The sequence below is a fragment of the Blennius ocellaris genome (assembly GCF_963422515.1).
Source record: "Blennius ocellaris genome assembly, chromosome: 17".
NCBI classification, from domain to species: domain Eukaryota; kingdom Metazoa; phylum Chordata; class Actinopteri; order Blenniiformes; family Blenniidae; genus Blennius; species Blennius ocellaris.
Genome location: NC_137666.1, coordinates 11,590,745 through 11,615,238, shown reverse-complemented (window position 1 = coordinate 11,615,238; position 24,494 = coordinate 11,590,745). Strand labels below are relative to the sequence as shown.

Sequence of the window (24,494 nt, the reverse complement as noted above, 5' to 3'; positions counted from 1 at the left end):
CTGTTTGGTGAGGGATTTCATCGATAAGCTGCCCTTTGAGCAACGCTTGTGTTTGATGTTTGGCAGCCTCACCTTTTTCTGACTCACGCAGTCAGCATGCAGGGGAGAAAACACACATACAGAAAGAGAAAAGAAAGGTAAACGCACATAAAGGCTCGGTTTACTCTGCGGGACACGCTTAGTGATAAGCCTGAATGGTATGTGATTTGTCACGGAATGAAACAGAAATTTAAAAAAGGATTCAGTGTTTAAATGTCTACTTGATCTATTTAAGCTGGACGCGTTGCTACAAAATACTCCTGAGATATAGGATTTGTTTGCGACTATAATAATAATAATAATAATAATAATAATAATAATAATAATAATAATAATAATAATTCGGTTTTGTTCAATTTTTCTGCGTGTATTAACATATTTCACAACTGTTTTGTTTCCATAATTTATTAATAGGACTGTTTTGTAGTAAGTCAAATATCTATATAAGTTACAAAGAAATAAAACGTACAAATACCAATGAAACGACAACAAACCGGCAAATAGCGTCAAAACTTTGTACAACAAATAGCTAAAATTCAAACCTCTTACAGAAATATACAGGCTAGATCTACGGCTCACATTAAATCCTATTATAAACCAGAGTCGTCACGGGTGTTTTTAGAAGGGGAATTCAAAAGCACCCATAATACAGCAGTCCTTTCGATATAGTCCCTGTTCAAGTTCATTTCTTTTTTTTTCTTCTTCTTTTTTTTTGCGGCCTAGTTGCTGATTCTTCTTTTGTCTCGATATAATTTACATAAATAAATCCAAACGTCCGCACTTTTTGGACAAGTGTTTCTTCCACATTGAGCCACACTTCCTCTCAAAAAGCAAAAAAATAAAAAATAAAAAATAAAAATCAAGAAGATCTGCGCGGTTTTCTCGGTTCTTGTTCAAATTGGGACCTTTACAGTGAAACTTGCCCCAGTCTTGACAGGAAGAAAAAAAAAAAAGTCCCTTTTATCTCGTTTAAATAGAAGATTTAAGTGATGGCTGGCGCCTCGTGTCACCACGTCCTGCCGTATAACAGGGCCGAGCACTGCAGCGCGGAGCCGTACTCTGCGCCCGGGGAGTTGAGGTGGGAGAGACCGGCCACTTGGCTCTGCAGGGACGGCGGACTGGACGAGTGTGGCGCCAAGTCTGGAGAGTGCCCCGTGCTCCCCACCTGCTGGTTCTGATGCTGCCCGAGGCCGGACGTGTTGTTGGACATGATCATGACATTGCCCCCTTGCTGGTGGTGCGTCTGAGCGGAGGACGTCGGCGTGTGGCCGCTGCCCTGGCACGGCTTCCCGTCCTTCACCAGCACCGGCACGGCCACCCTCCGCGGGGACTGCTGCTGCTGCTGCTGCTGCTGCTGCTGACAGGACCCGCTGTCCTGCTGCATCTGCTGCTGGGACACTTTGTCCTTCGCCTGCCTCTTCATCTTGTACCGGTGATTCTGGAACCAGATCTTCACCTGCGTCGGGGTGAGGTGGATCATACTTGCCAGGTGTTCCCTCTCCGGCGCAGACAAGTATTTCTGCTGCTTGAAGCGTCGCTCCAGCTCGTACACCTGCGCCTGCGAGAACAGCACTCGCCTCTTTCTCCTCGGGGTGCTGGACAGGGAGCCCATGCCTTTACCCACGTCTGCCAGGGAACTCAGGCTGCCCATGCTACCCATGTTCATGCCCGACGAGGAGCCCATGAAGCGAGAAACTGAGGGAAACATGAAACAAGTGTGCCATGATTAAAACATTCCATCTCTTTGTTGACAAAAAGAAACACATTTTAATCATTTTAAAACCTCAGTTAAAATGGTCACTATAAGCCATATTACACCAATAATGAAAGTAAATGTAGTTTTCGTAGGAAATTGCATTTTTTTTGAGCAGCATTTGATTAGATGGGACTCTAAAAAGCGCCTCACAGCCCATAATTAGGAACGGTCAAAGTGTAATGATTTAATTTGAAAGCCTTAGCTCATCACTGACAGCACATCATTATTGAATTAACGCCATAACCAAAACTCGACACTGGTAAATTGTTCAAAATTAATGTGCCAAGCTGAGAGGAAAATCTTTTTTTTCCTCCAGATGTTGCGAGAGTGTTATCTCAATTTTTGCTCGTATTGGTGAAAGAAAAAAGAAAAGAAATAAAGAAAAATCGAAACTACGGGACTTCAAGGTTTGCGCACAAAATCCCACAGAAGACAGAATTGAAAGAGCGGACGGTGGAATGACATTCATGCACATAAAAGCTGGATTTGTGTGACTATCGTGCGGACTGAGGTGACTCGAAGCTGGAGACAAAGTGCAGGTGAATACTCACTGGTGGAGAAGCGCGGGTCCGGGTTGGCTCCGTACCAGCCGGTGGCCGTCGCGCTGCCCCTCATGCCATCCTGGTAGGACGGCAGATCGCCCATGTTGCCCAGGTTGCCGTTACAGTAGCCACCCATGGCCGTGTGTGACAGCTGAGAAACACCTGCAGCAGTCATGTGGTAAGCCGCAGACACAGTCCCATTATGGCCCATGTGGTGCTGCTGCATCGCCGATTGAGAGACCTGCGGCTGCCGGTAAGAAGTGAGAGGTGCCCCCAAGTTGTTATTCTCCATACTTACTTTCTTATAGCTCTCCTCAAGGGGACTCAAGATATCGGAAACAGAAAAAGGAGTCGTATGCTTAGGGCTCATCGACATTGTTCTGGGGCTGGAGAGGGAGAAATTAGAAGGCAAGGCAATCGCTCCTTCTCTCTCCCCTTTTTTTTTTTTTTTTTTCTTTTTTTTTTGGCCAAAGCCCCTCTGGTTCCTGTTGTCTCAACGTCGATCCTGGTAGATGAACACGTAGGAGAGCCTCGAGTCCGCCTTAATTGGATTGAGTGGGAGCTCGGTGCAGGCTTGGGTTTGTTTTAGCTCGGTGCCAGGTTTAAGGCTACCATCAGAGGCGGGGCATCGGCAACAATACAAAACAGCTCTAGCCTCCTCTCGCCGAGCGTAATTTCACTTACAAGACATGTGCTCCCCTCCCACTGACAATAACATAAGCGCCGTACATGACGATAAACGCTCATCGTCCCGGCTGCGTCCGAGCTCTGTGGCCGTTTGGAGTTGGTGACTTGTTGCAGACAAACACACCGCACAGCGCACCTTTGGATTGCAGTGACCACAATACACTTTATTAACTGTAGTGATGTTTACGAGGGCCTCTTGATGAAAGGAGGTCTATATGGACTTGAGAGTTGGAGAACCACTCCTCAGTTGAACTACTGACTTTTAATGGCCACGAGAGGCCTCCAGTGATTGCAGGATTGTTTGTGTTATGCCTTATCGTACTCAGACATGCAAAAGTGCACTTGCAGGGAGGGAAAATGACTGATACTGATAAGTAAATAAATACACATCCGCGTGTTAAGTGGCTGCGTAAATGATTAACCCGCATCGCCCCCCCTTTTTTTTTATATCATTGGACGCAAGCAGCGTGTTACCTAAATTCAGATGCACACATTCGTCTAAGAAACCCCGCTTTTTTTTCTTTCTTTTTTTTTTAAAAAAAAAAGGGGAGCCTGGAGTAGGAGAGGCTCTCATGTGAAGTTAACGGCGTTCAAGTAGCTACTCTCCTGCAGCACAACGCCAGGTAGCCCTCAGTAGCGTCTTGCCTTAATGCTCAAGGAGCCATTACAGTTTAACACAATCATATCTCAATTCTTTAAAAAAAAAAAAAAAAAAAAATTGAGCAGAAGCCTAAGAGAAGACTTTGGCGTTAAGACATAGATTTCTGTTGGCTCAAGCCTGTGTACACCTTTTCGATGGCTTTTCCCAGAACTGTTAATTCCAACAGAAAAGCAAGGAATTAAAATCCTTTCAAGGAAATTAAGCGATATTGTTTGTGGCCAGAAGTGAGCTGGTTCGAATCCTACTGGCGAGGGGGGGGGGGGGGGGGGTCATCACTGTCCTTGAGCAAGGCGTGCGTAAAACTTGTGCCAAATCAACCATGAGAATGACTCGATCCACTTTGATCTCAGAAGGATAGAAGAAACACAGATATTTTATTATTATTATTATTATTATTATTATTATTATTATTATTATTATTATTATTATTATTATTATTATTATTATTATCGTTGTTATTATTATCGTTGTTATTATTATTATTATTATTATTATTATTATTATTATTATTATTATTATCGTTATTATTATTACTATTATTATTATTATTATTATTATGAAGCACCAATTCGAAAAGCACTTGCTTTTTTTCCCCTGGTTTTAGATCAATATAAAAGATACGACACACAAATAGCCAAATAACCTGGAATACCATCGAGAGAATCACTTCTAACTTACAGAATCAGTGGTTGTCGGGGTCCTACCGGGGCTTACTGTGAAAACGCTCAAAAAGAAGAGAAGTCCTTTCGTGAGGTCAGAATTCACAGAAGTCGGTGCCATGCAGAGCTTGAGCCGACGCGCGGGTTGTGTGCGCAAGAGTTAAAGAAGCACAGCGTCTTCTGGTGGCAGTCGCTCTCATCCCTGGCGCACTTTCACTCGGATGTGACATTATTTCATATGTTGTATTTTTCGCAATGCTACACCTGGACATTTTTTTTTTGCGACATGTTTCTAATATATCAGGCAACAAGCAGTCAAACACGGAGCCTGGTTCTGCAGCAGAGTGTCGATGCTGTGACACCCAGATCACTGACAGTTTGTCACGGGGATCACCAGCCTCAGCTCCGGATGCTACTGGCCTCTGGCAGCATATTTCACGGCTGCCTGCCTGGATAATCCGCGCTCTACTTTAAACGCATTGCCCCAATTTAGAGATCGCGACATACATAATCAATATCCTCTTATTTCCTTACAATTACATTTAATGAAGCAATATTATCATGGAGTCCGAGGCTAAATATTACAGCTATGGTAAATTGTTTGGATGATAGCCGAGGTGCAAGCAATTAAAATTACAGCATCTTCCTGCATCCAAGGTAAATCTTTGCTTACGCGTCCCCGTAATTGCGGAATTTCGCAAGACATTCTTAATCATCTAAATCAGTACCTTTTCCCTGTTCTGCACACGGCTATTATGTCCAATTAACGCCAATTAGTCCTCATGTTCTGGCTAATTCCTGAGAATAATGAGGACACTTTGAAGTGGCGTTTTATGAGGCTACCGAGCTTTTGTTGCCGAGGCATCATCACGTTGTTGTTTGTGAACTGATTGGTACATGATCTATCCCGGAGAACAACTCCCGGACATGGAAAAAATATATATATTTGCGCAATAAAAATAAATAAATAATGATAATAATATAACGAAACACAGGCTGTTATCATACCATCGAAATAAAACAAGCTATTGTTTTTCATTTATATCTCAAAATATGCCACAAAGGCATATCATCTCAATGAATTAGAACACAACTGAGAAATCCAGTAGATGTAATCGCCATATTCAAGTTGGTCGTTCTATCGTTAAATGAAGAAAAAAACAACAACCTGCAGCATCATTATATCCAATCAGATATATTAAAACGTGTAAACATTTAGCACACTATAGCTGAAATGCGCCCCTGTTCACTTTATATAATAAGACAAATTAATAACCCTGCACATAGATCATGTTCTCATTAAATCTATATATAGCAAACTGGGTCACATGACATATCTTCTCTTACAACCTCACTTTGGAGATGTATTTTTTTTCCCAAAACTTTCTCTAACTTTCTTTCCTCCTCAACAGCTCTCACAGGTCTTATTCCACCAGAAAATGAGCTACAGAAAAAGAAACAGAAGGTGAGAAGGAGGTGACAGAAAAGAAAGAGAAGCAGTGACTCTGTGTGACTCATGACTTGACAGGAGACGTCAATGGACGGCGACCTCAATAACCCTTTCTTTACTTTCTTTCAGGGGCCTGCAGGAGGTTACTGATTTGGTAACTGGGGGATAATTTTCAGTTCTCACTCTAATTGTGACTATAAGGCCCTGTCATGTTAAACAAAATGCAAAAGATCTAAGACTTGTGTTTATAAAAACAAAACGTGGTCCATAAACTGTCTTCACAATGACTTCGGAGCACAACCTTTGGGCATATAGTGACGCATGGCGCAGCTGCAGGGCAACACAGCTGTATGGGTTTATTTTGCATGGCGTTTTTCAGTGAAACACGCCCCCTGGTGGATCAACATCTTCCATCATCACAGGGGCCAAATTCCTGTTCTTGGTCACTTGTCATTCATGAGGCGACGGAGAGGCTTTTAAAAAAAGATATCGTGTGTTACTACACCATCTAGTGGAGGATAGTAGTAGACATTTCACTGGATATGTGCTTCAAAGCACAGAAGTGTAATAAGCATGAAGTAACTGGAATTTTGTGAAATTGGGTTCAAAAAGGATGAATACATTTGGCCATAACACTGTAGTAAAACACTCACTTATTAACGTGATACTCTCTTCCTTCTCTCCATCCATCATTTTTTTTTAATCAATCACCACCTGATAAAAGAAAGGCCATATCCAATCTGTCCAACTCACTATTCTATCACTGAGATACACTGTCAAAGTTAACAATTCATAATGCATGCATTCAGATAGGCGGCAAGCCACAATACATGGTGTAAAGCCACACACAGCTGGGAAAACAAGCAAACATGCAAGAAAGTAGGAAAAGAGCCACAGAGGATCATAAATGAACTGGGGTTTTCTCACTGTAAAGTAAATGTGCTGCCCACTCACCGCAGTACTAAATACCATTGAAGTTGATTCTTTTTCTACCCAATTCTGTCCGAGCAATGGCTGAAAGGCACTGGAGAAGGTCTGAGGTGACTTTGGGTGAAATGTCGGGTTCAATGTGAAAAGATCACCAGTCCATCAGACATGTTCGAATAAATAATTACCCTTAAACATGTTTTTGAGTTCTGGGAGGAAACAGGAGAATTTGAAGAAAACCTGGGAGTACGGAAATAAGAAACAATAAGTACATCGTCCTTCTGACGCAGTAAGAAATCACACAGTTGTCTCTTCTAATAGGATTGTATAACATATGATTTACCTTCCCAAAAAAAAAAAAAAAAAAAAAGATAAATGTGCATATCTCACATAAATCAGCATCAAAATGAAATGCTTTAGTTAACCAACATCCCTTCATTAAATTTTCAATATAACTTTATACAAGTTAGGGTATCAGGGATCTGGAGCCAATCCCTCTTCTATAGGAAAAGGCAGGATTCAACCTGGAACCAAACATCCACACATGCACAGAGAAGACATCCAAACAGACCTTAACTGAAGACATTCTTACTGTGAGGCCAGAGTGTGAACTACTACATTGTGCAGCCTGAACACACAGTATAACGCTCCATAACAACAACATCAATCCCAAGAGAATCTGACAGGATCAGTTTTAATAGCAATAACTGAGAATGTAAAATGAGAGTGAACAGGTGCTGACTGAAATCTTCAATGTTTGAGTAGAACTAACTTTAACTTGCATGTCATGAAGAAAATACAGTTCATAAGAGGATTAGTTATAACTTATTTGAGTAATTCTGTATCTATATAGCGGAAAATAATGTGTAACTTAAACACATTTATCAACAATTATCCTCACATTGGAAATATTAAAAAATACAGGATATAGGATATAATTGTAGAATGTATTTAATGATTTAATCTTGGATATATATTTTTTTAAATCATTGTTTTGTAATTTAATAAACCAGCTGCAGTGTCTTTTAACAGAGGAATCTTTTTTTTATTTCACTTTTATAAACTTCAGCACTTTGCTTGTAGCTGCTAACTTTAAGTCTGTACGCTCAAAAAGCAGGACATATGTATCATACTTACTTTTTTCACTACCATCTAATGTAACCTATTTGGAATAAAACTTCCTTGAGTTTGCATCCTAAGTGAGAGTTTTGTTGAACTTCATGGTGAGTGAACTCTTGAACTGTACAATAAAAGCATCTTTAACTGCACATTCAAGACTCAAGCTGATTTTCTTTTTATTATTGCTCATGATAACAAAGGCTGAAGGTAGAAATAATGTATCTATGTGGCATGAGGAAGATCACTGAGAGCATTCAAAATGATTCTCAAATGCAGTTTAGCGAAGTTGTTCTGAGTATGGAGGAGAGACACTGTCAACAAATCCCCAACAGGACCGCTTAGGAAAACAGAAACATACAATGCAAAGTGTAAAATACAAATATACAGTAAATGTATTTACAAATATTAGAAGGTTTTATCATGACATCTGAAGGTATTAAATTGTGACATGCATGTTGAAGAGAGAACAGAGTGATTCACTTTTACCATTTTATTAAAGTTATTATTATTCATTAAAGTAAGTTTTACGTCAATTTTGAAAGCAGCATTTTAATATAAGGATATATTTTAATCAAATGAAAAAATTAGAAAAACACCAACTTCAAAGAACTTTCTCTGAAGTCTTTTCACTTATCATTTGATCAACTTTTATAAACACATTAATAATGCAAATTGAAAAGGTCACTGCAGTCTTTGAAAACATTTAGTGCAGTTGTACAAGGTTTGTGAAGAAAAAATATCTCAGTTATAACCAACAATTGTGAAGTTGCAGCAGCAACTGTTGCTACATCAGGAAATGTAATAAACTGCTCATTGAAGAAAGCTTTTAATTTAACCAGCTCATTTGAACACATTTTCTAAATAACCTTCCTGTGCTCATTCATATTTTTCTCCGTTGAAAGAATTGCATAATGTCTAACATGGTAATCTTGCAGTCAAACTTGTATTGCAATAGTAAACAAAGTATAGAAACAAGATAAGCCTGTTTGCACACTGTCCATAGCAAATATTTGCAGTTGTCCACAGCTTATGTAAAGCTTTTATATACTACACTTCTGCTTTATCATGTCTCTTTGTTACACTCGTAAAACAAATACAATAATTTATAAACTCTATTGAGCCAACACATTGAAAAGTTACAGTATTACTTCTATTTTACGAGTGAAAAGAAATATAAAGCAAACATACTTGATTATACATTTGAAATAACTTGTTTTTTCCCCTCATTTTAAAAGGACAGATGAGAAAGCGCTGCTGAGAACTGAAGTAATGAGAAGTTTTGACAACATGTTGAATGTTCTGCAAAAATTCAAATGATCGTTGGAGAACCAAAAATGATGTCCAGTAAAAAATAGGCCAATTATTTGAGAAAATTTATATTTTTTATCAGACTCCACACTGGTGAAACCAGCCTGTGTGTACGAAATAGCTTGAAATTGTTGCAATATCTAATAGTGGTAAATTTGTATGAAATGCTGCTTGCAACAACTTAACAAAACTCTCCCTGTGGCCCAGTTTATGTGGACCTTATATCTTTCCTGAAAGGGGCCCCCGGGAAGGCCAGTGAGTAAAACTATAGGATGGGCAGGCTAACACCAGCCCATCCTTTTCAGACAATTCTTCTGACCAACTTAAAAAACCAATGGCAACCTCTAAAAGCCTGTCTTTGTCACCCTTAAACCCCAAGATGCTCTAAAACACCATTGTGCAGTTAAACCTCATAAATTTGTCGCAGGGACTGATTAAACATCACGGGAATTGAAACACTAAAGATTTTGTCTTGGTCCCTTTTGGATGAGGGACAATGGTTCATTCACAGGGAGACACCCGGACAAAAAGCGTGTTTAAGGGGAGATGCAGCGAGCTGAGGGGTTCGACCAGTCCCCTCCATATGTGATACAAGGTGGCCCCAGTGAGGGGGACAAAGGGCCAGGTGACAGGGACGATGGGCTGCAGGGTCACAGGACGAGCAAACAACATTATAGGGGGCGTGAAAGCAGAAGACCCCCCTCCTCACTGATGAAAACCTGACATGATTTTAAACACTGGAGCATATTTTTCAAGATCAGATATTCAAATGAGAATGGATGGACTTGCTTTTTCAGAAGTGACACGACAGCATGCAAACTTGTTTAATATGGTCGTAAACAAGACTCATCAGTGTTTCTTCACTGTGCAGAGGAGTTTTTTGAGGCGAGGCCTGTTTTGAAGTGTTGTCTAGAAATACTGGCTAATTAGAAATCTGAACAAAAAAGGCAATGGAAGCACGTTTCCTGCTTGTTTTGTGCAATTTGGGAACCAGAATTAAGACTGCATTCTACATGTGTTCAACTGTAATCAAGTATTTGGAATTAGTGCTTAAATAACTATTATTTTTGCTTCTTATTTTGTTACAGCAACTTAAAAATCTGATCTTCCACAGTGAGACAGAGAGAGAACGAGAGAGGGGGGAGAGACATTTCCCAAATAAAGCTAATAGGTGCATTTAGCCCACACTGTCCTCAGAATAACAAAAGTGAATTGTAAGAGTGAAAAGCAGCTCGTGGTCCCAGACAACAACAGGGTGCTATAGTGCAAGAGGCTGCAATGTTTACTGGGTATTCTTATGCTTAACCAAACCCAGTCCTTTTGGAAATGATGTTTGCTCAGCTTCTTTGGTTGCATAATTAGATTCTTAACATTATAAAAAGCCACCCAGGCCCCTATTTTGAAAATTAAACATAGTTTAGAGCCAATTCTGTTATTTAATCTTGAAGCAATTCTTGAAACAAACTGTAAACACATTTCAGAATCAAGAATAACACTTGGTTAACTCGAAGTTTTAAGTTCGCTGCAGTACACTTTCAATTTCTAGTTCACTTAAATAAAGCACATTGCACTGTAAAAACGTATCATACAAAATATGAGATTTTATTATTAATTTCGTTCACAAAAAGAAACAGTTAAACTTTTTATCAAAGTCTCCTCAAAGACGACAGAAAACATGTTTCCTTCACGCATTTAGGCTAATAATGGCTTTGCTGCAAACCATTCTGCATCTATTACCGCCTAATGCAGCCTACTGCACATTATTGGCCTTTAACGGGTTATTCATACACATTTTATGTTTCCATAGTACAAGAAAAATACAAATACATCATCAGCAGGATAATTAAACATCTACAGGCCACACCAGTAAGCCATGTACAATCTTAACAGGATATGTTTTTAAAGAAAAGAAACGAAAAAAGTCACACGTAAAATATCAAAATAAATTGTGCAAAATATCTTTAGTTCTATTGTGGAAGTCTAAATGTTTAAGTAGCTTGAAAACTTGCGAAACATTCAGAAAACATTTGATGCTGTTCTAAATGAGTTTGTGCATTGAATGAGGCCTTCACTTGAGGGAACTGAACTGGAGGGAGTCGCTCCAAAAGTCTCTCCAGGCAAGTCTGGAGGCCGCCGCGGCTGGAAAGTGCTGCTGGTACCTCGGAGGAAGAGCAACCGGGGACGGGTGGTGAAGAGCAGGGTAGCCTAAAGGGAAGGGCACCGCCTGAGTAGAAGGGGTCAAACAGCCAACTTTCTCCGAGTCAAGTACGCAGGTGTGGAAAGGTTTCCCGTCCCGGACCAAGATCGGCACAACGACCCTGCGCAACACCGGGGGATGCGGTATCTCCACGTCCTGCAGGAGTCCCTCTGCCCGGCCTCTCTTCATCTTGTAGCGGTGGTTCTGGAACCAGATTTTCACCTGGGTGGGGGTCAGGCTGAGGAGCCGGGCCAGCTGCTCCCTCTCCGGGCCGGACAGGTAGCGCTGCTGGCGGAAGCGTCTCTCCAGCTCCAAAGTTTGGGCCTTGGAAAACAGAACGCGGCGTTTCTTCATCTTCTTGCTCCTTTCCGGCTCCGAGTCCAGGGACGTGTCATCTGGCTTGGTGGAGTCGGGGCAGGCCTCAAAACTGCCCTCATCCGAGGCTGGAGAAAAGAAAACGAACGAACGGGTCAATATGGATATCATGCATTTACGCATGCATGCATCTATCTATCTATCTATCTATCTATCTATCTATCTATCTATCTATCTATCTATCTATCTACTTACACAGACAAGGGCTCCGGTCGCAGTCGATCCAGGAGGTGTAAGGCGAGCTGGAGGTGCAAGAGGAGTACTCCGGGGAGGACCGCGGCGCTGCCTCCGCGTCCTGCTCAGGCAAATCCAGGATGCTCCTGACGGAAAAACTGAACTTGGCCGGCGCAGCCATCACGTCCTCCAAAATAAGCAATCCGGCTTTCCCTCTGGCGTATTTGCGCACAGAGAAACAAGCACTCGAAGTAAATCTCTACGGGAAACACGGCGGATCCACTGTTGCGCACTGTCCAAACACCGAAATGCGCGCTGCGGGACTCGCTGTTTACACAAACAAGCACTCCATGAGCCGCAAACACGACTGCCGCCCGCTTATAAAGCCTCCTCCTCCTCTAAGTACCTGAATAGCAGGAGTGCTGTCACCCAATGATGGTTAGGTGGAGACGAAAGAAAGAAAGAAAAAAACCCTCAACGCTTCAACAATAAGCGAAGGAAACACTCGTCATCATTACAGATTCGTCCCGTATCGTCGGACTGGGGAACAGATAATGGTAATTGTTGGAGTTGAATCACGTCTTGGGTGGCAGCTGACAACAGAGCCCATCCCATCATCAGACTCTGCCCCCACCCTCCCCTCTTCTCGCTTCCCTTCTTCTCCTGTCCAAACAACGTGTCCAGTATTTGCATACAAAGTGAGCAATTAGCGTGATGCATGCTCGTTGGTTTAACTAATACGCCCATTAGAGGTGTATTAATTGCAAGCTTGAGAAGTTGACGTTTATGGGCCGGTGAAGGATTCCTAAACATCTACACTTGTTTCATCGATTTTCTTTGACACATTTTTTTTGGGCTACATTTTATCGATTACACAACAAAATGACAAAGTGACAAAGTATTATTCCATCTAATTATTGTTATTAAAAGCAAATATAATCCAGCCTTTCTTTGGAAAAGGAGTCAACAATTGCACAATATTTCTTTATGTTTTAGGATCCATTTATGTTTCTTCTGACCGAATTAGAAGAGAATAAAAATAATTTCATTTCATTTATTTTAATTTCTTAATTTATTTCAAGTGGACAGTGCATATTGATGAACAGACACACAGTGCTTTAAATATGGCGAATAAGAAAAAGAAAATAAGAATGAAACTGTTAGTCAAGACTTTTTGTGTGCTAAATCACTTCCGGACAACCACCGATCTGACAAATTACATCAATGATTGATCGTCCCTGGTCGAATTTAATTAATTGGAAATTAAGATTAATCGTCAGCCATTCATCACTCTGCCAACAGCTAAAATTTAAGGGGAGATTTCGTTCTGCAATACATTATTTTTTCTCTTTATTGTCTCTATCCAAGAAGTTTGATTGAATATTATTTTAGCACTTGTCAAGCTTCCCAACGTATGAAACGCACTAGATGCAAAACGTATTTGGAGCCTCATGTGGGGGCTGTTTTTTCTTTCACTCTCCCTCTAGTATTTGATATTGATATCGACCCTCATCCACTTCAGCGAGATGCGTGAGGGCCCGGCGGTGGACATGCCTCCCCAGTCGTCCTGGGTGGTCGGACGAGGGGGGACACAAATACATGCCAGCCAGAGAAGGGGAACAAAGGGGGAAAATGTAGCCCCGCGTCCGAGACCCGTTGGAAGCATTTGTTCCAGTCAAGATTTTGCATTTGTTCAGTCTCGCAATAATGCCTGATTGACGCCCCGGCACAATGTCCTTTAAGTTTGCAGGATAAATCCGAGCTTGTTCCGTGTTGTCATGGTTTTGAATGGAGCTGAATGGGATCTGGGACACTATCTACTGCGATGCGTCCACATGCCTCCAAGTCTATAGCGGAGCAATCTTAACACAGTGATTCCAAAACTATTAAATTCCTTTTAGGTTTTCAGGGGTCACCAAAGTCAGTCACCTGTATTAGTAGCTCCAAAATGCATTGGAGTCATAGTTTCTTTCTCTCGTGTTGTGCCGTCTAACAATCTTTACGCAGATCGCGTCCGGTTCCTGACAACTAAACACTATCAAGTGAGTTTTAAGTGTTTGCAATCAACACAAAAACGTCTGATTTGTAAAGGGCTTACTCTTCGCCCATGCAGGATTTCTGTGTACACATCGGCCTCCCTGGTTGACAAACACCAGCGGATTACAGTACAGCAGGTTATCTGGAGTGGATAGTTTACAGAGGGCACTCGATTGGAGAGCAGAAACACGCAAAGGCAAAGAAAGTCATGTCCAAAGAGCGCGAATTTCTCCTTCCACAATGACCCAGCAGCCCCTTAATCTATTTAACACCCACAGGCTTCAGTCAGAGAGGGCTCTCTGCAGCTTCCAAGAGCTCTCCACGGCCAAATATTTACTCTGTTGTTCAGCTCTCCATTCCCAATCCCTCCCCAGCCAAATGGAGATTTTCTCACATGGCTCTGAAATTAGCAGCTGACACTCAACACGTCCGATGGTCTGCTGATCTCAGAGCAAACGGAAGAATCATGCAGAATTCAGTCATATTAACATTTTTAGCTATTGGGTTCCTCCCTCACAGAGGGATTTAACATAGATGTTTACTTTTTGTTTTGCAGAATGATAGAAAGTAGTGGACATTTTTTATGTAACTTTATGTCCTCAAAATGGTTTTGTAGCACTTTAAACAAGCTTGATTCAGAAATAAACTTTTTAAGAAACCAGAAAATCATCTCTTAGTTTAAGGTTCTGAAATCCACAACAACGGTTTATTTCTATGATATTTTGGTAGAAAAATATAAGCAATTCAAAACATATACTTGTACATATACATATACAAAACAGATACGCTTTAGATATCAAACTTTCTGCTATTATCCATTCCTGGGACCTGTCACTAATAAAGTACACATCTCAATATTGACAAAACCATTTTGTTTGATAGTTGGTATTTTTTCTGGTTTTATTTCACACCATTGAGTAGATTGTTAAAATGGAACAAAACTCCAGTCTTTTAATGTTCCACTTCTAAATTACTTGTCTGATAATCCTTTGAGAAACTGTGGATAAACGGTATGACTTTTTGTTTGCATTCAACAAAAGTTTGGAGTGTGGATGCGTTCACCCTCACTGAATTACCAGGATGCAGCTATTGAAACGTAATGAAATATGTCGGGAAGTATAAAACAGATTAAACAGATAAAACAGAGTGTAAGTCATATGCTACGTCTTTTTGCAATTAAAGGTTCTGCAATTCAGTTGTTTGCAGTGTTGTTTGAAACAAAGGTAAATATAAATGGGCATGATGCAACTTGCATTGGTTTTACGTGCAAATTAACATGGTCTCACCTTTAATCAATTTTTTAATTCAGTTTTTCTCTATTTCCGTGTTGAAAGTAGCAAGTCTGAAATGGCCCAAACACAACCAAAAGTCTCATACCGTGAAGCATAAACTGTCATAGAACGTTATAATTTTTTTTCACAAATTCCAGAAATCCTACATAAGCAACACTTGCCTGGATGTCCAACTATTTAATCTATTTTCGTTGCACATCAACAATTTATAGAATTGTTTGAAAGGAGCTAAATAATTGAAGATTCTATCAAATTAAAGAAAACTACAACTAAAAGCAATTAAACACTGAGGCTTCATTGTGGATTCTACTGACATTTACAGTTACTATTTAAGTCGAAGCATTGCAAAGCAGCACCACGATAAAAAAAAAAACAACAACAAAAAGATCAAATAAAAGATTACCCCCCCTCAACACACACACACACACACACACACACACACACACACACACACACACACACACACACACACACACACACACACACACACACACACACACACACACACACACACACACACAACCACCCAGATTTTTATCTGACTGATTATCCATCACCTAAAGAGTCACAATGACCCCTCTGTTACTCCTCTGTGCCGTTCAGACTCTCAGTGTAACATCACGCTCCAGCAGCTGCACCTGCCACTGATGTCCTCTCCCTTTTCCCCTCTCCTGTAAATACCATTAGCATTTTGGAGAGGGGCAGAGGGGGGGTAATTAGTTGGCAGACACACCACTCTGCCCCCACCCCCCCCCCCCCCCCCCCCCCCCACCCCTTTCTGCAGTAAACTGACGTCTTGTGAGGGTGCTTGACCATGCAGCAGCTGCGTGTCGGTGCTCAGTGAAAGTGTGTCAAAAAGTCAGGTTTGTTGACTCGTTGCTTTCAGACAAGGCCCCTGTGAGCTAATGGCTTCCACTAAATGGTGTTTCCACTAAAAGGTTGACAAAGGCAATAACGGCAGCATAAAATGCTTCAAAAATGACAAATGGTCATCATTACGTTCAAAGAAAAGATAGCACAACGGTTGACAGTTAATATATAATGCAGTGCAAATTATTTCAGGTCTTGAAGAACAAACACCAACAACTGAGATTAAATCAAAAGCACTGAGACAAAATCATATAGAGTCCTTAATAATATGGCCCCTGAGCTCTGTGCTGGCCGCTTCTTAATAACTCAATGTCCATGATAACCATAACATGCAGTGGTGAGGTGATCGGTCAATGCTCTATTTGTCATATGAAGCATGATGAAATATTGAGACTTCACTTCATCAAAACCTCTCTTGGAGTAATGAAACAATGCTTAACTTTTATCTGAACTGAGCTCTCTTCAAAGCTTCCTTCATCCAAGGGTGAAGGGAAATTTAACTTGCCTTCACCCATAGTCACCAGTACTCATAGTCGCCACATTATCAAAAGACAGACATAGTGAAGTAGTTGCACACACATATTCACATTTAGAGGCAATTAAAATCACCAATTAACTTCAATCATTTGGAATGTGGGCAGCATGGACTTGAACTGGGGAGCTTCACGTGAAGAGGCAACAGAGGTCACCACTGAAACATTAAAAAAATTAAATCAGTACTATTTACATTAATCAGCCCTCCATGCTCTTTGAGTCTTTTTTGTATGTGACCGTTGTAGGTAAAAGGTGAAACAAAAAAATTATCGAAAGTTTTAAATAACAAAGGCCTGCCTCATCTGAGTCGCATTTTAAAAGTCAAATTTGTTTTTGTTGCACTTGTTACGCTCTTCACTCATGGATAGTTCACAAAACAGGTGAAACAGGAATACCAGGCATGATGGACATCAATTTAATACATTAATACAACTAATATGCATGTGTTTGTGACTGGGGGAAGAGGGTTACGGAGAGCTCGTCCACAGAACTATAACCTCGGCCGCGGGGGCTGTGCATACAGAAGCGTACAGGCTTTGTCTTTTTTTCCCCACACCAGTCAAGAAAAATGTACGTACGGCTGTCGGAGCCACTGCGCACCCCCCCCCCCCCCCCCCCCCACACACACACACACACACGCACACGCACACGCACGCACGCACGGACACACACACACACGCACGCACTTCTGGTAGCTGCGTCTGGTATGCATAATACTTGGTTGCCCTCTGCAGGACGCACGTTTAAACGTAGGGACTGACTACTGCCGCTCCTACCTGAATTCCTCCCGGGTCTGCTTAAATCTTAGGCTGCTGCCAATGTCGAAGACAAGAATCCGTCATGGATACGGGTTGTGTTCGCACTTCCTCGAGGCATTCGGTGTCTGTCTGATTGGTTGGTTCCAGTTTGTTTACGTGCGTAACCGGGGTGTGATGCTCTCCAATGCCTGCAGAGGAATTACAGGCACCACCAATATGATATTTACTTGGATTTCAAATTAATTTACTTTGGAGCTCACGGTCCTTTACTTTTAGAGTTTAAGTAGCCACGAGCATGGCAAAAGTTATGAAAGCTGTTACAAGCTGCTTTCAGGATAGTCGTTATAAGATACAAAAAAAGAAACCTTTCTTTTGACCCTCTACAACCTAAATGTTGGTTAAATAAGAGTGCAGCAGCACACTGTACAAGCACACGTGGAAAAAGAAAAAGATGCACATGCAAACACTCACGCGGCATATGACCGAGATTACGACTGCTTTGCATTTTTAGAATTAAAGATATTTCAAAGTTAATGAAGCTGGTAAAGTATCCTTACAGATAAAGCCAGAGATATGGCTCAATCTTGATACACGTGAAAAAAGCTTCCCCCCCAAATCACACAGCAAGAAAATGCATAAAAATGTGATTTTTGACAAAAATGTATTGTATGCGCTGAGAATTTCAAATAATCACATATCATGACCACTTATAATCGACAATTCTGTTATTTCAGATTGATCTTATTTTCAATACCACCCCATTAAAGAAAAAAAAAAGTGCATGGGCTCAATTGGCAGTGCAGGAGAACGTTTAATAGTACGGAGTACAGAATATAAATTTATTGATCAGAAGTAACCACCAGGTGGCGCCAGTGTCTTGTACATGAACCAGGTTTCGGGTTCTAAATATTGTTGTTGGCACTTTTTCAGCAGCATCAGTGACCATTTGAAAAGCGTCTGGCCAAAACAGGCTCCAAAACCACAACGCTGAATATAAAAGATCTGTTTTGTTTAATTACTGGTACCAGAGCACGGCGGGGAGATTTTCACTTCACTATATGCTTTACCAACTCACTTACCTGAGCACCCTGACACAAAAAAAATACCCAATTCAAACCAATTTACAAATTCTTTAAAAAAATACTGAAATCAAGGGACTCACCACATTTCCACGTCGCAGTCACACCATTTCACTGGATTAACTGACGCCTCGTTGTTGACTTAGTGCTGTAAAATAAAGAGGGGAAAAAAACACACCACGCACAATTTAACCAAATATCACCAAGAGAAAAAAAGAATTGTTATTTCTGTAATTTCTAACCTTATGTGCTCCTATTCTCCCGGCGCCGTACAGACTTGTAATTAAATTACAAAAATATCAGAGGGTGGGTGCTTTGTCAAAGTCCCCGCTGACATTATGCATCTGACCTGTGTTTGTATGTGAGGATGTTGAGCACTCAGTCTCCGCGGTAATCTAATAACTTTGTGTAAAAAGCTTGACGCTGGTGTGCCCGAAACCGGACTAATTGCAGGAATGTTTCTGCGCTTATGCGGGGATCTTAATGGATGAGGAAATTTAATATAAGAGCAGTCCAGGTATGACTCAACGATTCCTCACATCTAAATGCATAACGCGGCGGTGTGGCCTGTATCAACACCCCATTTGCACTTCGCTGCACAAAGGAAACGCCGCGTAAAGGCGCGGTAAAGGTATAGCTCTCCATCTTTTTTTTCTCTCTCTCTCTCAGTGTCCTTGGTCCTGGACAGACAGGGCTCCAAATTAGGGCGGAATGAAATATTTAATACTAATGGATGCCAGGTGCCAGACGAACAGATGTCAAAGTGATGTATGCTTAAAAGTGTCGTAAATATTGTTTCTTTGTGTCCCTCTCCACTGAAACCCGGGCCTGGCCTCTGAAACACGAATACGTGCGTCGTTAACCTGCGTTCGTCCTCATTAAGGCCGCACTAAAGTTAGCGGGCCACTCGAAAGACTTTAAAGGTGTCACCGCCGTTTGAGCTGCAGAGGTGAGAGTCATCAGGACTGTTTTAGAAGCGATGGCATTCCCCTAAAAACCCAACAGCCTCTACATATTAAACATTAATATCGTTGTATCTTATTAGTGACAAATAGCAGAAGCGCCATAGCAGACTGGATAGATTTATGAATGGGGAAAAAAAAACCCACGATATTGCCTCTCAATGCAGCACACACCCACACACACACACCCACACACCCACACACCCACACACACACACACACACACACACACACACACACACACACACACACACACACACACACACACACACACACACACACACACACACACACACAACTCCCAGCGTGTGTGTGTTTGTGTCATATTGCAGATGTCAGTCAATTCCGGACCAGTTAGTATGAGATGACAGAAATGCTCCAGCTCCTCCGTGAAATATGAAATCACTGCGCGTCTCCGAAATAAGCCATTAGTGGTGACTCCGATTTCCCCGGAGACCGACCTTGCACTTGGAAACTTTAACCCGGGAACTTTTTGCACCGGTCTGTCGCTTTTTGCACCACAAGCCCAAGTTCAAGTGTGGACCATAAGAAATACCGCCGCGCATTATTACTTCAATATTAAGTGTCGATTCGTCTGCGCCTTTGTTCCCCGGTCGACACACAATTCATTGCAGCGTGGACTCCAAGAGTTATTAAGCCGGATGCCCATTTTGCTTCAACCGGGATTCGGACCAGAGTCTTTGACAGTCAAGGTCAAGACTTAATCAGCTGCTCCACTTAAATAATTATGGGCCACAGAAGAAACACGAGCGGGATCAGAGTCCACGCGTCCCAATCCAAAATCAGACGATTGTTAGTGATTGTTTATCTCATTCAAATAAGATCCATTGTAACAAAGTCACATAGAAATCTCCTCAGTATAGTTTTAATAACGACAGCAGAATTATTAATATAAAAAAACCCAACAACAATAGTTATAATCGTTTCGAAGTCGAAACCTAAATCAAGGCAAAAACGAATACGAATTATTTGATTTATTAGTGCAAGGTTACAGTTCATGTTAACTTGCAATTGAGCGTTACTACTTGCATGTTATCCTAGAATTACTGTATATTATACAGTATACAAGGCTACACACACGCATATCATTTAAAAAAAATCTATAAGCGTATATATTTTTTCTCAGCTTAACTTATTACTTTACTTATTTAAGTCTGTTATAATCTTTTGAATTATGCAACAAATTGACTGAATGAAAAAAGTGCATGCGCTGAGGATTTATGTTGGTGTCACTTGTATTTGTTTACCGTTGGATTTGTGGAAAAGCTGTAAACTGACAAAGATTGAAGGGCGAGGAAGGAGCTGGTGGCAAAATGAAACCTACTGACAAATGTAATCGTTCTCCAATGAATCGGATCGAAGGCGTTAAATAACTGATAGCTCATCATCATCATCATCATCATCATCATTCCCCGTCGCTGTCTCATTGACTGACGCATTTGAATAAAACTGTTGTTTTCCAAGCGTGACATTGGTTTGGTTCCGCTAAAATTAAGTTGTCATAACATCCATTCAGTCGATGTATTTTCGAAAACAATACGTCGAAATGAACATTCATGAACTGCAGCTTCAGTTAAGATAAATTGCTGACCTAACAGAGAAGTTGGTCACTTACGGTTGACTTTTGATTGCTTTATTGCAGCTTATAAACTAATTACTTTTGTAATTGTGTTTTTTGTATTTTGGACGACGGCATCTTCGATCATTGTTCTCAAATAGGAGGAAATAGCCTGATAAATAATTTCCCTCTGTACAATTTCGATCAAGATTAATCGAAATCCGACTGCAATGACAATGACAATGTCAAATTGCTTCTTTTCTTTTTTTTAAATGACGCCAAAAACAGAAGCCAGAAGCTTTATGTGTACTGCAGCCGAGTGCTGCTGCCTCGTGTCCTCACTTGTCAAAAATGAGGAAATTATACACAAAACGTGGCGAGGAGCAGATGAAGGAGATAGCTGAAGTGGGAGTGCCATCCCAGTTTACAAGTGCACGCACAAATGCACATATCTCGACTTTTCTTGGCACAGTTCAGTTTCAAATCAGACGTTTATCATGGGAAGCCTCTGTTTTTCGATATTTTCTAATAAGATAAAACGCAACGAGATTTTGGAAAAGAAAGAAAGCAGGAAACGTGCAGCGTCGTGTTTAGTCACTTGGACAGTGTGCGTTTAATTTTCTGTAAAACAAAAGGGTGCAGAACCTTGAACTGTCGACGGTGTCTTTGTCGTATGAATCGGTCAAGATCTCATAATCACAATTTCCCCCCCTTTAAAAAAGGAGATAAATTAACTCAGAAAATATGTTTGACCTTCGCGGTTCTTCCATCTCCTCACAATAAACAAGGCAGAGGAAAGCACCTGAAAGAAAACTGTGATATAAACAAACAAGTGCAGCCAGGAATGGGGAACTTACACAGCTGTTACAACTTGAGTTCGTAGAATAGATTCTCACTAAATATTAAAACAAAGCCGTGGGCCGCGTACAAACAATATAGAACTAGCTAATTCCAGATTTATTAACAGCAAACTTATGCACGCACAGTAAACCCATATTTAAACCTTCGTAAATAGCTGCATGCAATGTTTATTTCTGAAGCGGGAAAGAGAGAGTAGCACGTGGGGTGAGAAAACACTGAAACGGGTTGAAAAGCTGCAGGACAACAAGCAGGAGGACGAAACTCAAGAAGGTAACTAAATGGACGTATTTACTAAACACCTCTCGAGCGTCACGTTGTGGTGAAAGACTTGCGTTGAGTAATTTACCGCACGCAGAAATAGTGCTCGTGTCTATGAAATCATGTAGAATATAGTTTGCGTGGCTGCATCGGGGGGGAAATGACTACACCACAAAGCGTCCTGCAGGAATTGAGCTGAAGGACATTTAACCCTTTATGAGGCAAGTGACCATATTTGGTAACCTTTAGTTTTGGCTCTGAACTGCAACAGAAGTGGAATTAGATACTAGAATACATGTATAGATAGCCGTGTTAATTATAGATATGCGTTATTTTAGAGTATACATTATGATCATTTCGGTCCCTTCTCTTTTTTCGCTACACATCTCATGGATTAAAGTACCTGATTGATGCGTCGCTCGAATTTAAGCACGGCACAGAACACTAGTCCAAGTGACAGTACCAGATTTTAAACCTGCAACCAAAAACACTTAAAGCTTTTCTTTTGTATATAACGCGTTTTTATAATCAATCTTTGAATAAATAAAGCCCCCTTAGAGAATTTTAAACTACAATTTCAGAATTTCGCTCATTTGAATATCATCTTTATATTTAAATACAATATAGAAATGTCCTTCAAAGATACTTTGGGATTTAACCTTTCTGTCAATAAATATTCTGTTGACTGCATAGTTAAAGGCAGTGTCAATACGCATGTATATAAATCATGTATAAATTAGAGCATTACTATCTACTGGTATTTACTTAGCCGACCTGCAATATGGTTTTGAATGTAACATGTTGACTTTGTAAAATGTGTCTGTCATACAGCAACCAGACGAATAACTGACTGCCATTCGTTTCTCAAACGCATATTGTAAGTGGTGTAAGAAAAAAAAAAAAGGGCGGCCTGTACCGTCTCCTGCAGAGAACATGTCCAAGCCATCGTTTTGCAATTTGTCTAACAAGTGATGCATTGCACGGGCGGTATGAACAACTCGATTCGACATGGACGATTTTGGGCTCGTGCGCAGTACAGGCATGTGACAGCCATGTAGAGTGTGGAAATCATGCGTGGAGACTCCGCAATGCTAAAAGGCCTCCAACAAGGAGCCCCAGTCAGCAGCTCTAATGCGTTTTTCAAAATGGATATCCCTATCCACATGCTGTAGTCACATGCACGTGCGTAATGTCTATTATCCGATTAAGAACGGTGAACGTGTTTTCTATACTTTGGCACATCTGAATTATTATTATTATTATTATTATTATTACTTTGCATAAAAGCATTCGCAGTGATGTGCTCATTTGCAGCAATTTCCTGAGCGCAATAATCACATCACTCGTCTGAGTGCATGCGGAATTATGTACAATTATTCCCATACTAAGCAATTCGAACTTGCATCCAGCGTTTCAGTGCTAATATTTCCCAGTCGCTGTATGATGTCATTAATCAAATAAACGTGTATAGAAAATGGAAAACTGGCGATGGCGACCCGCTGTGCCTGCAGCTTTCAGTTATCACCACGTTGGACATCTATTGTGTCGCAAAGGAGGGCTTTAAGCGCGTGCTCTTCCAGGCTAGAAAAAATAAAAAGGGGAAGATGAAGCGGATTGAGGAGACCTTTGATCCCTCATTACTGACCTTTTGTTATTTCAGCCACCAGAGGCACCTCGGCTGAAAGAAGCAGAGCACATTGCTCCGCCGTAAACATTGTCCTTGACGCATTAGTGGCCTGAGAGCAGAGTAGGGTGGGCGGGTGGGGTTGCACGAAATGATGCAAGGAGTTATTTGTTGCTTTTTTGTGTGTGTGTGATTATATTTTTAATCAAACTAAACATTTGGTGAGAAAAAAACATTTTGTTATTAACTGTATAAATCCGGAAAATATTACGTTGCATTCTTTTGGGCGCGCCCTCGATTTAGTTGTCTTGACGCGCCGGTTCAGGCTCTAATCGGTTCCGTTTCGCGGAGAGATTTAGCCCATCCTGAGAAAAAAGGTGGGAAAGCTAAACAAAACGCACCATGCCTACCATTTAATATCCAGCCCTCACAACTCTGCGTGCTGAAACAAATACCGAGGAACACTTTGTGTACATTTGAGCCCCTCAGTGCTGCTCTGGTGTTTTTAATGTCAGCAGAGGTTTTCAGCAATATTCCTAATTGCGCGGGGGTACAGGAGTGCCTTTTGATGTTTACATGCACGCTGATCCCTGCAGATTGGAGGGAGATGAAGGTCAGTCATGCGCCGTGGCCTTTTTAAAATATGACACGCGAAAACCCAAAGCATGTGTCAAAATGGGGAGAGGGCGAGGGGGCAAAGTTATGGCGTGTGTTTGTTTCTTGTGTCGGGAAGCAACAAATCTTTC

General features: G+C 41.1%; 2 protein-coding genes across 2 annotated transcripts; both read right to left on the bottom strand.

Moving 5' to 3' along the window:
- Nucleotides 1-1,045: 1,045 nt before the first annotated feature.
- nkx2.1 (NK2 homeobox 1) lies at nt 1,046-2,859 on the bottom strand (the record flags this gene model as incomplete). The annotated part of the gene is made up of 2 exons (XM_080513414.1): nt 2,347-2,859; nt 1,046-1,734 (listed from the first exon to the last, which is right to left on the bottom strand). Exons 1-2 carry the CDS (start codon nt 2,711-2,713, stop codon nt 1,046-1,048), a joined length of 1,056 nt encoding a protein of 351 aa, XP_080369540.1. The 5' UTR covers nt 2,714-2,859.
- Nucleotides 2,860-11,216: 8,357 nt separating this feature from the next.
- On the bottom strand, nt 11,217-12,075 carry nkx2.9 (NK2 transcription factor related, locus 9; the record flags this gene model as incomplete). The annotated part of the gene is made up of 2 exons (XM_080513425.1): nt 11,217-11,788; nt 11,916-12,075. The coding sequence occupies 2 exons, from the start codon at nt 12,073-12,075 to the stop codon at nt 11,217-11,219; spliced, it is 732 nt and encodes a 243-aa protein (XP_080369551.1).
- Between the last annotated feature and the right edge of the window lie 12,419 nt (nt 12,076-24,494).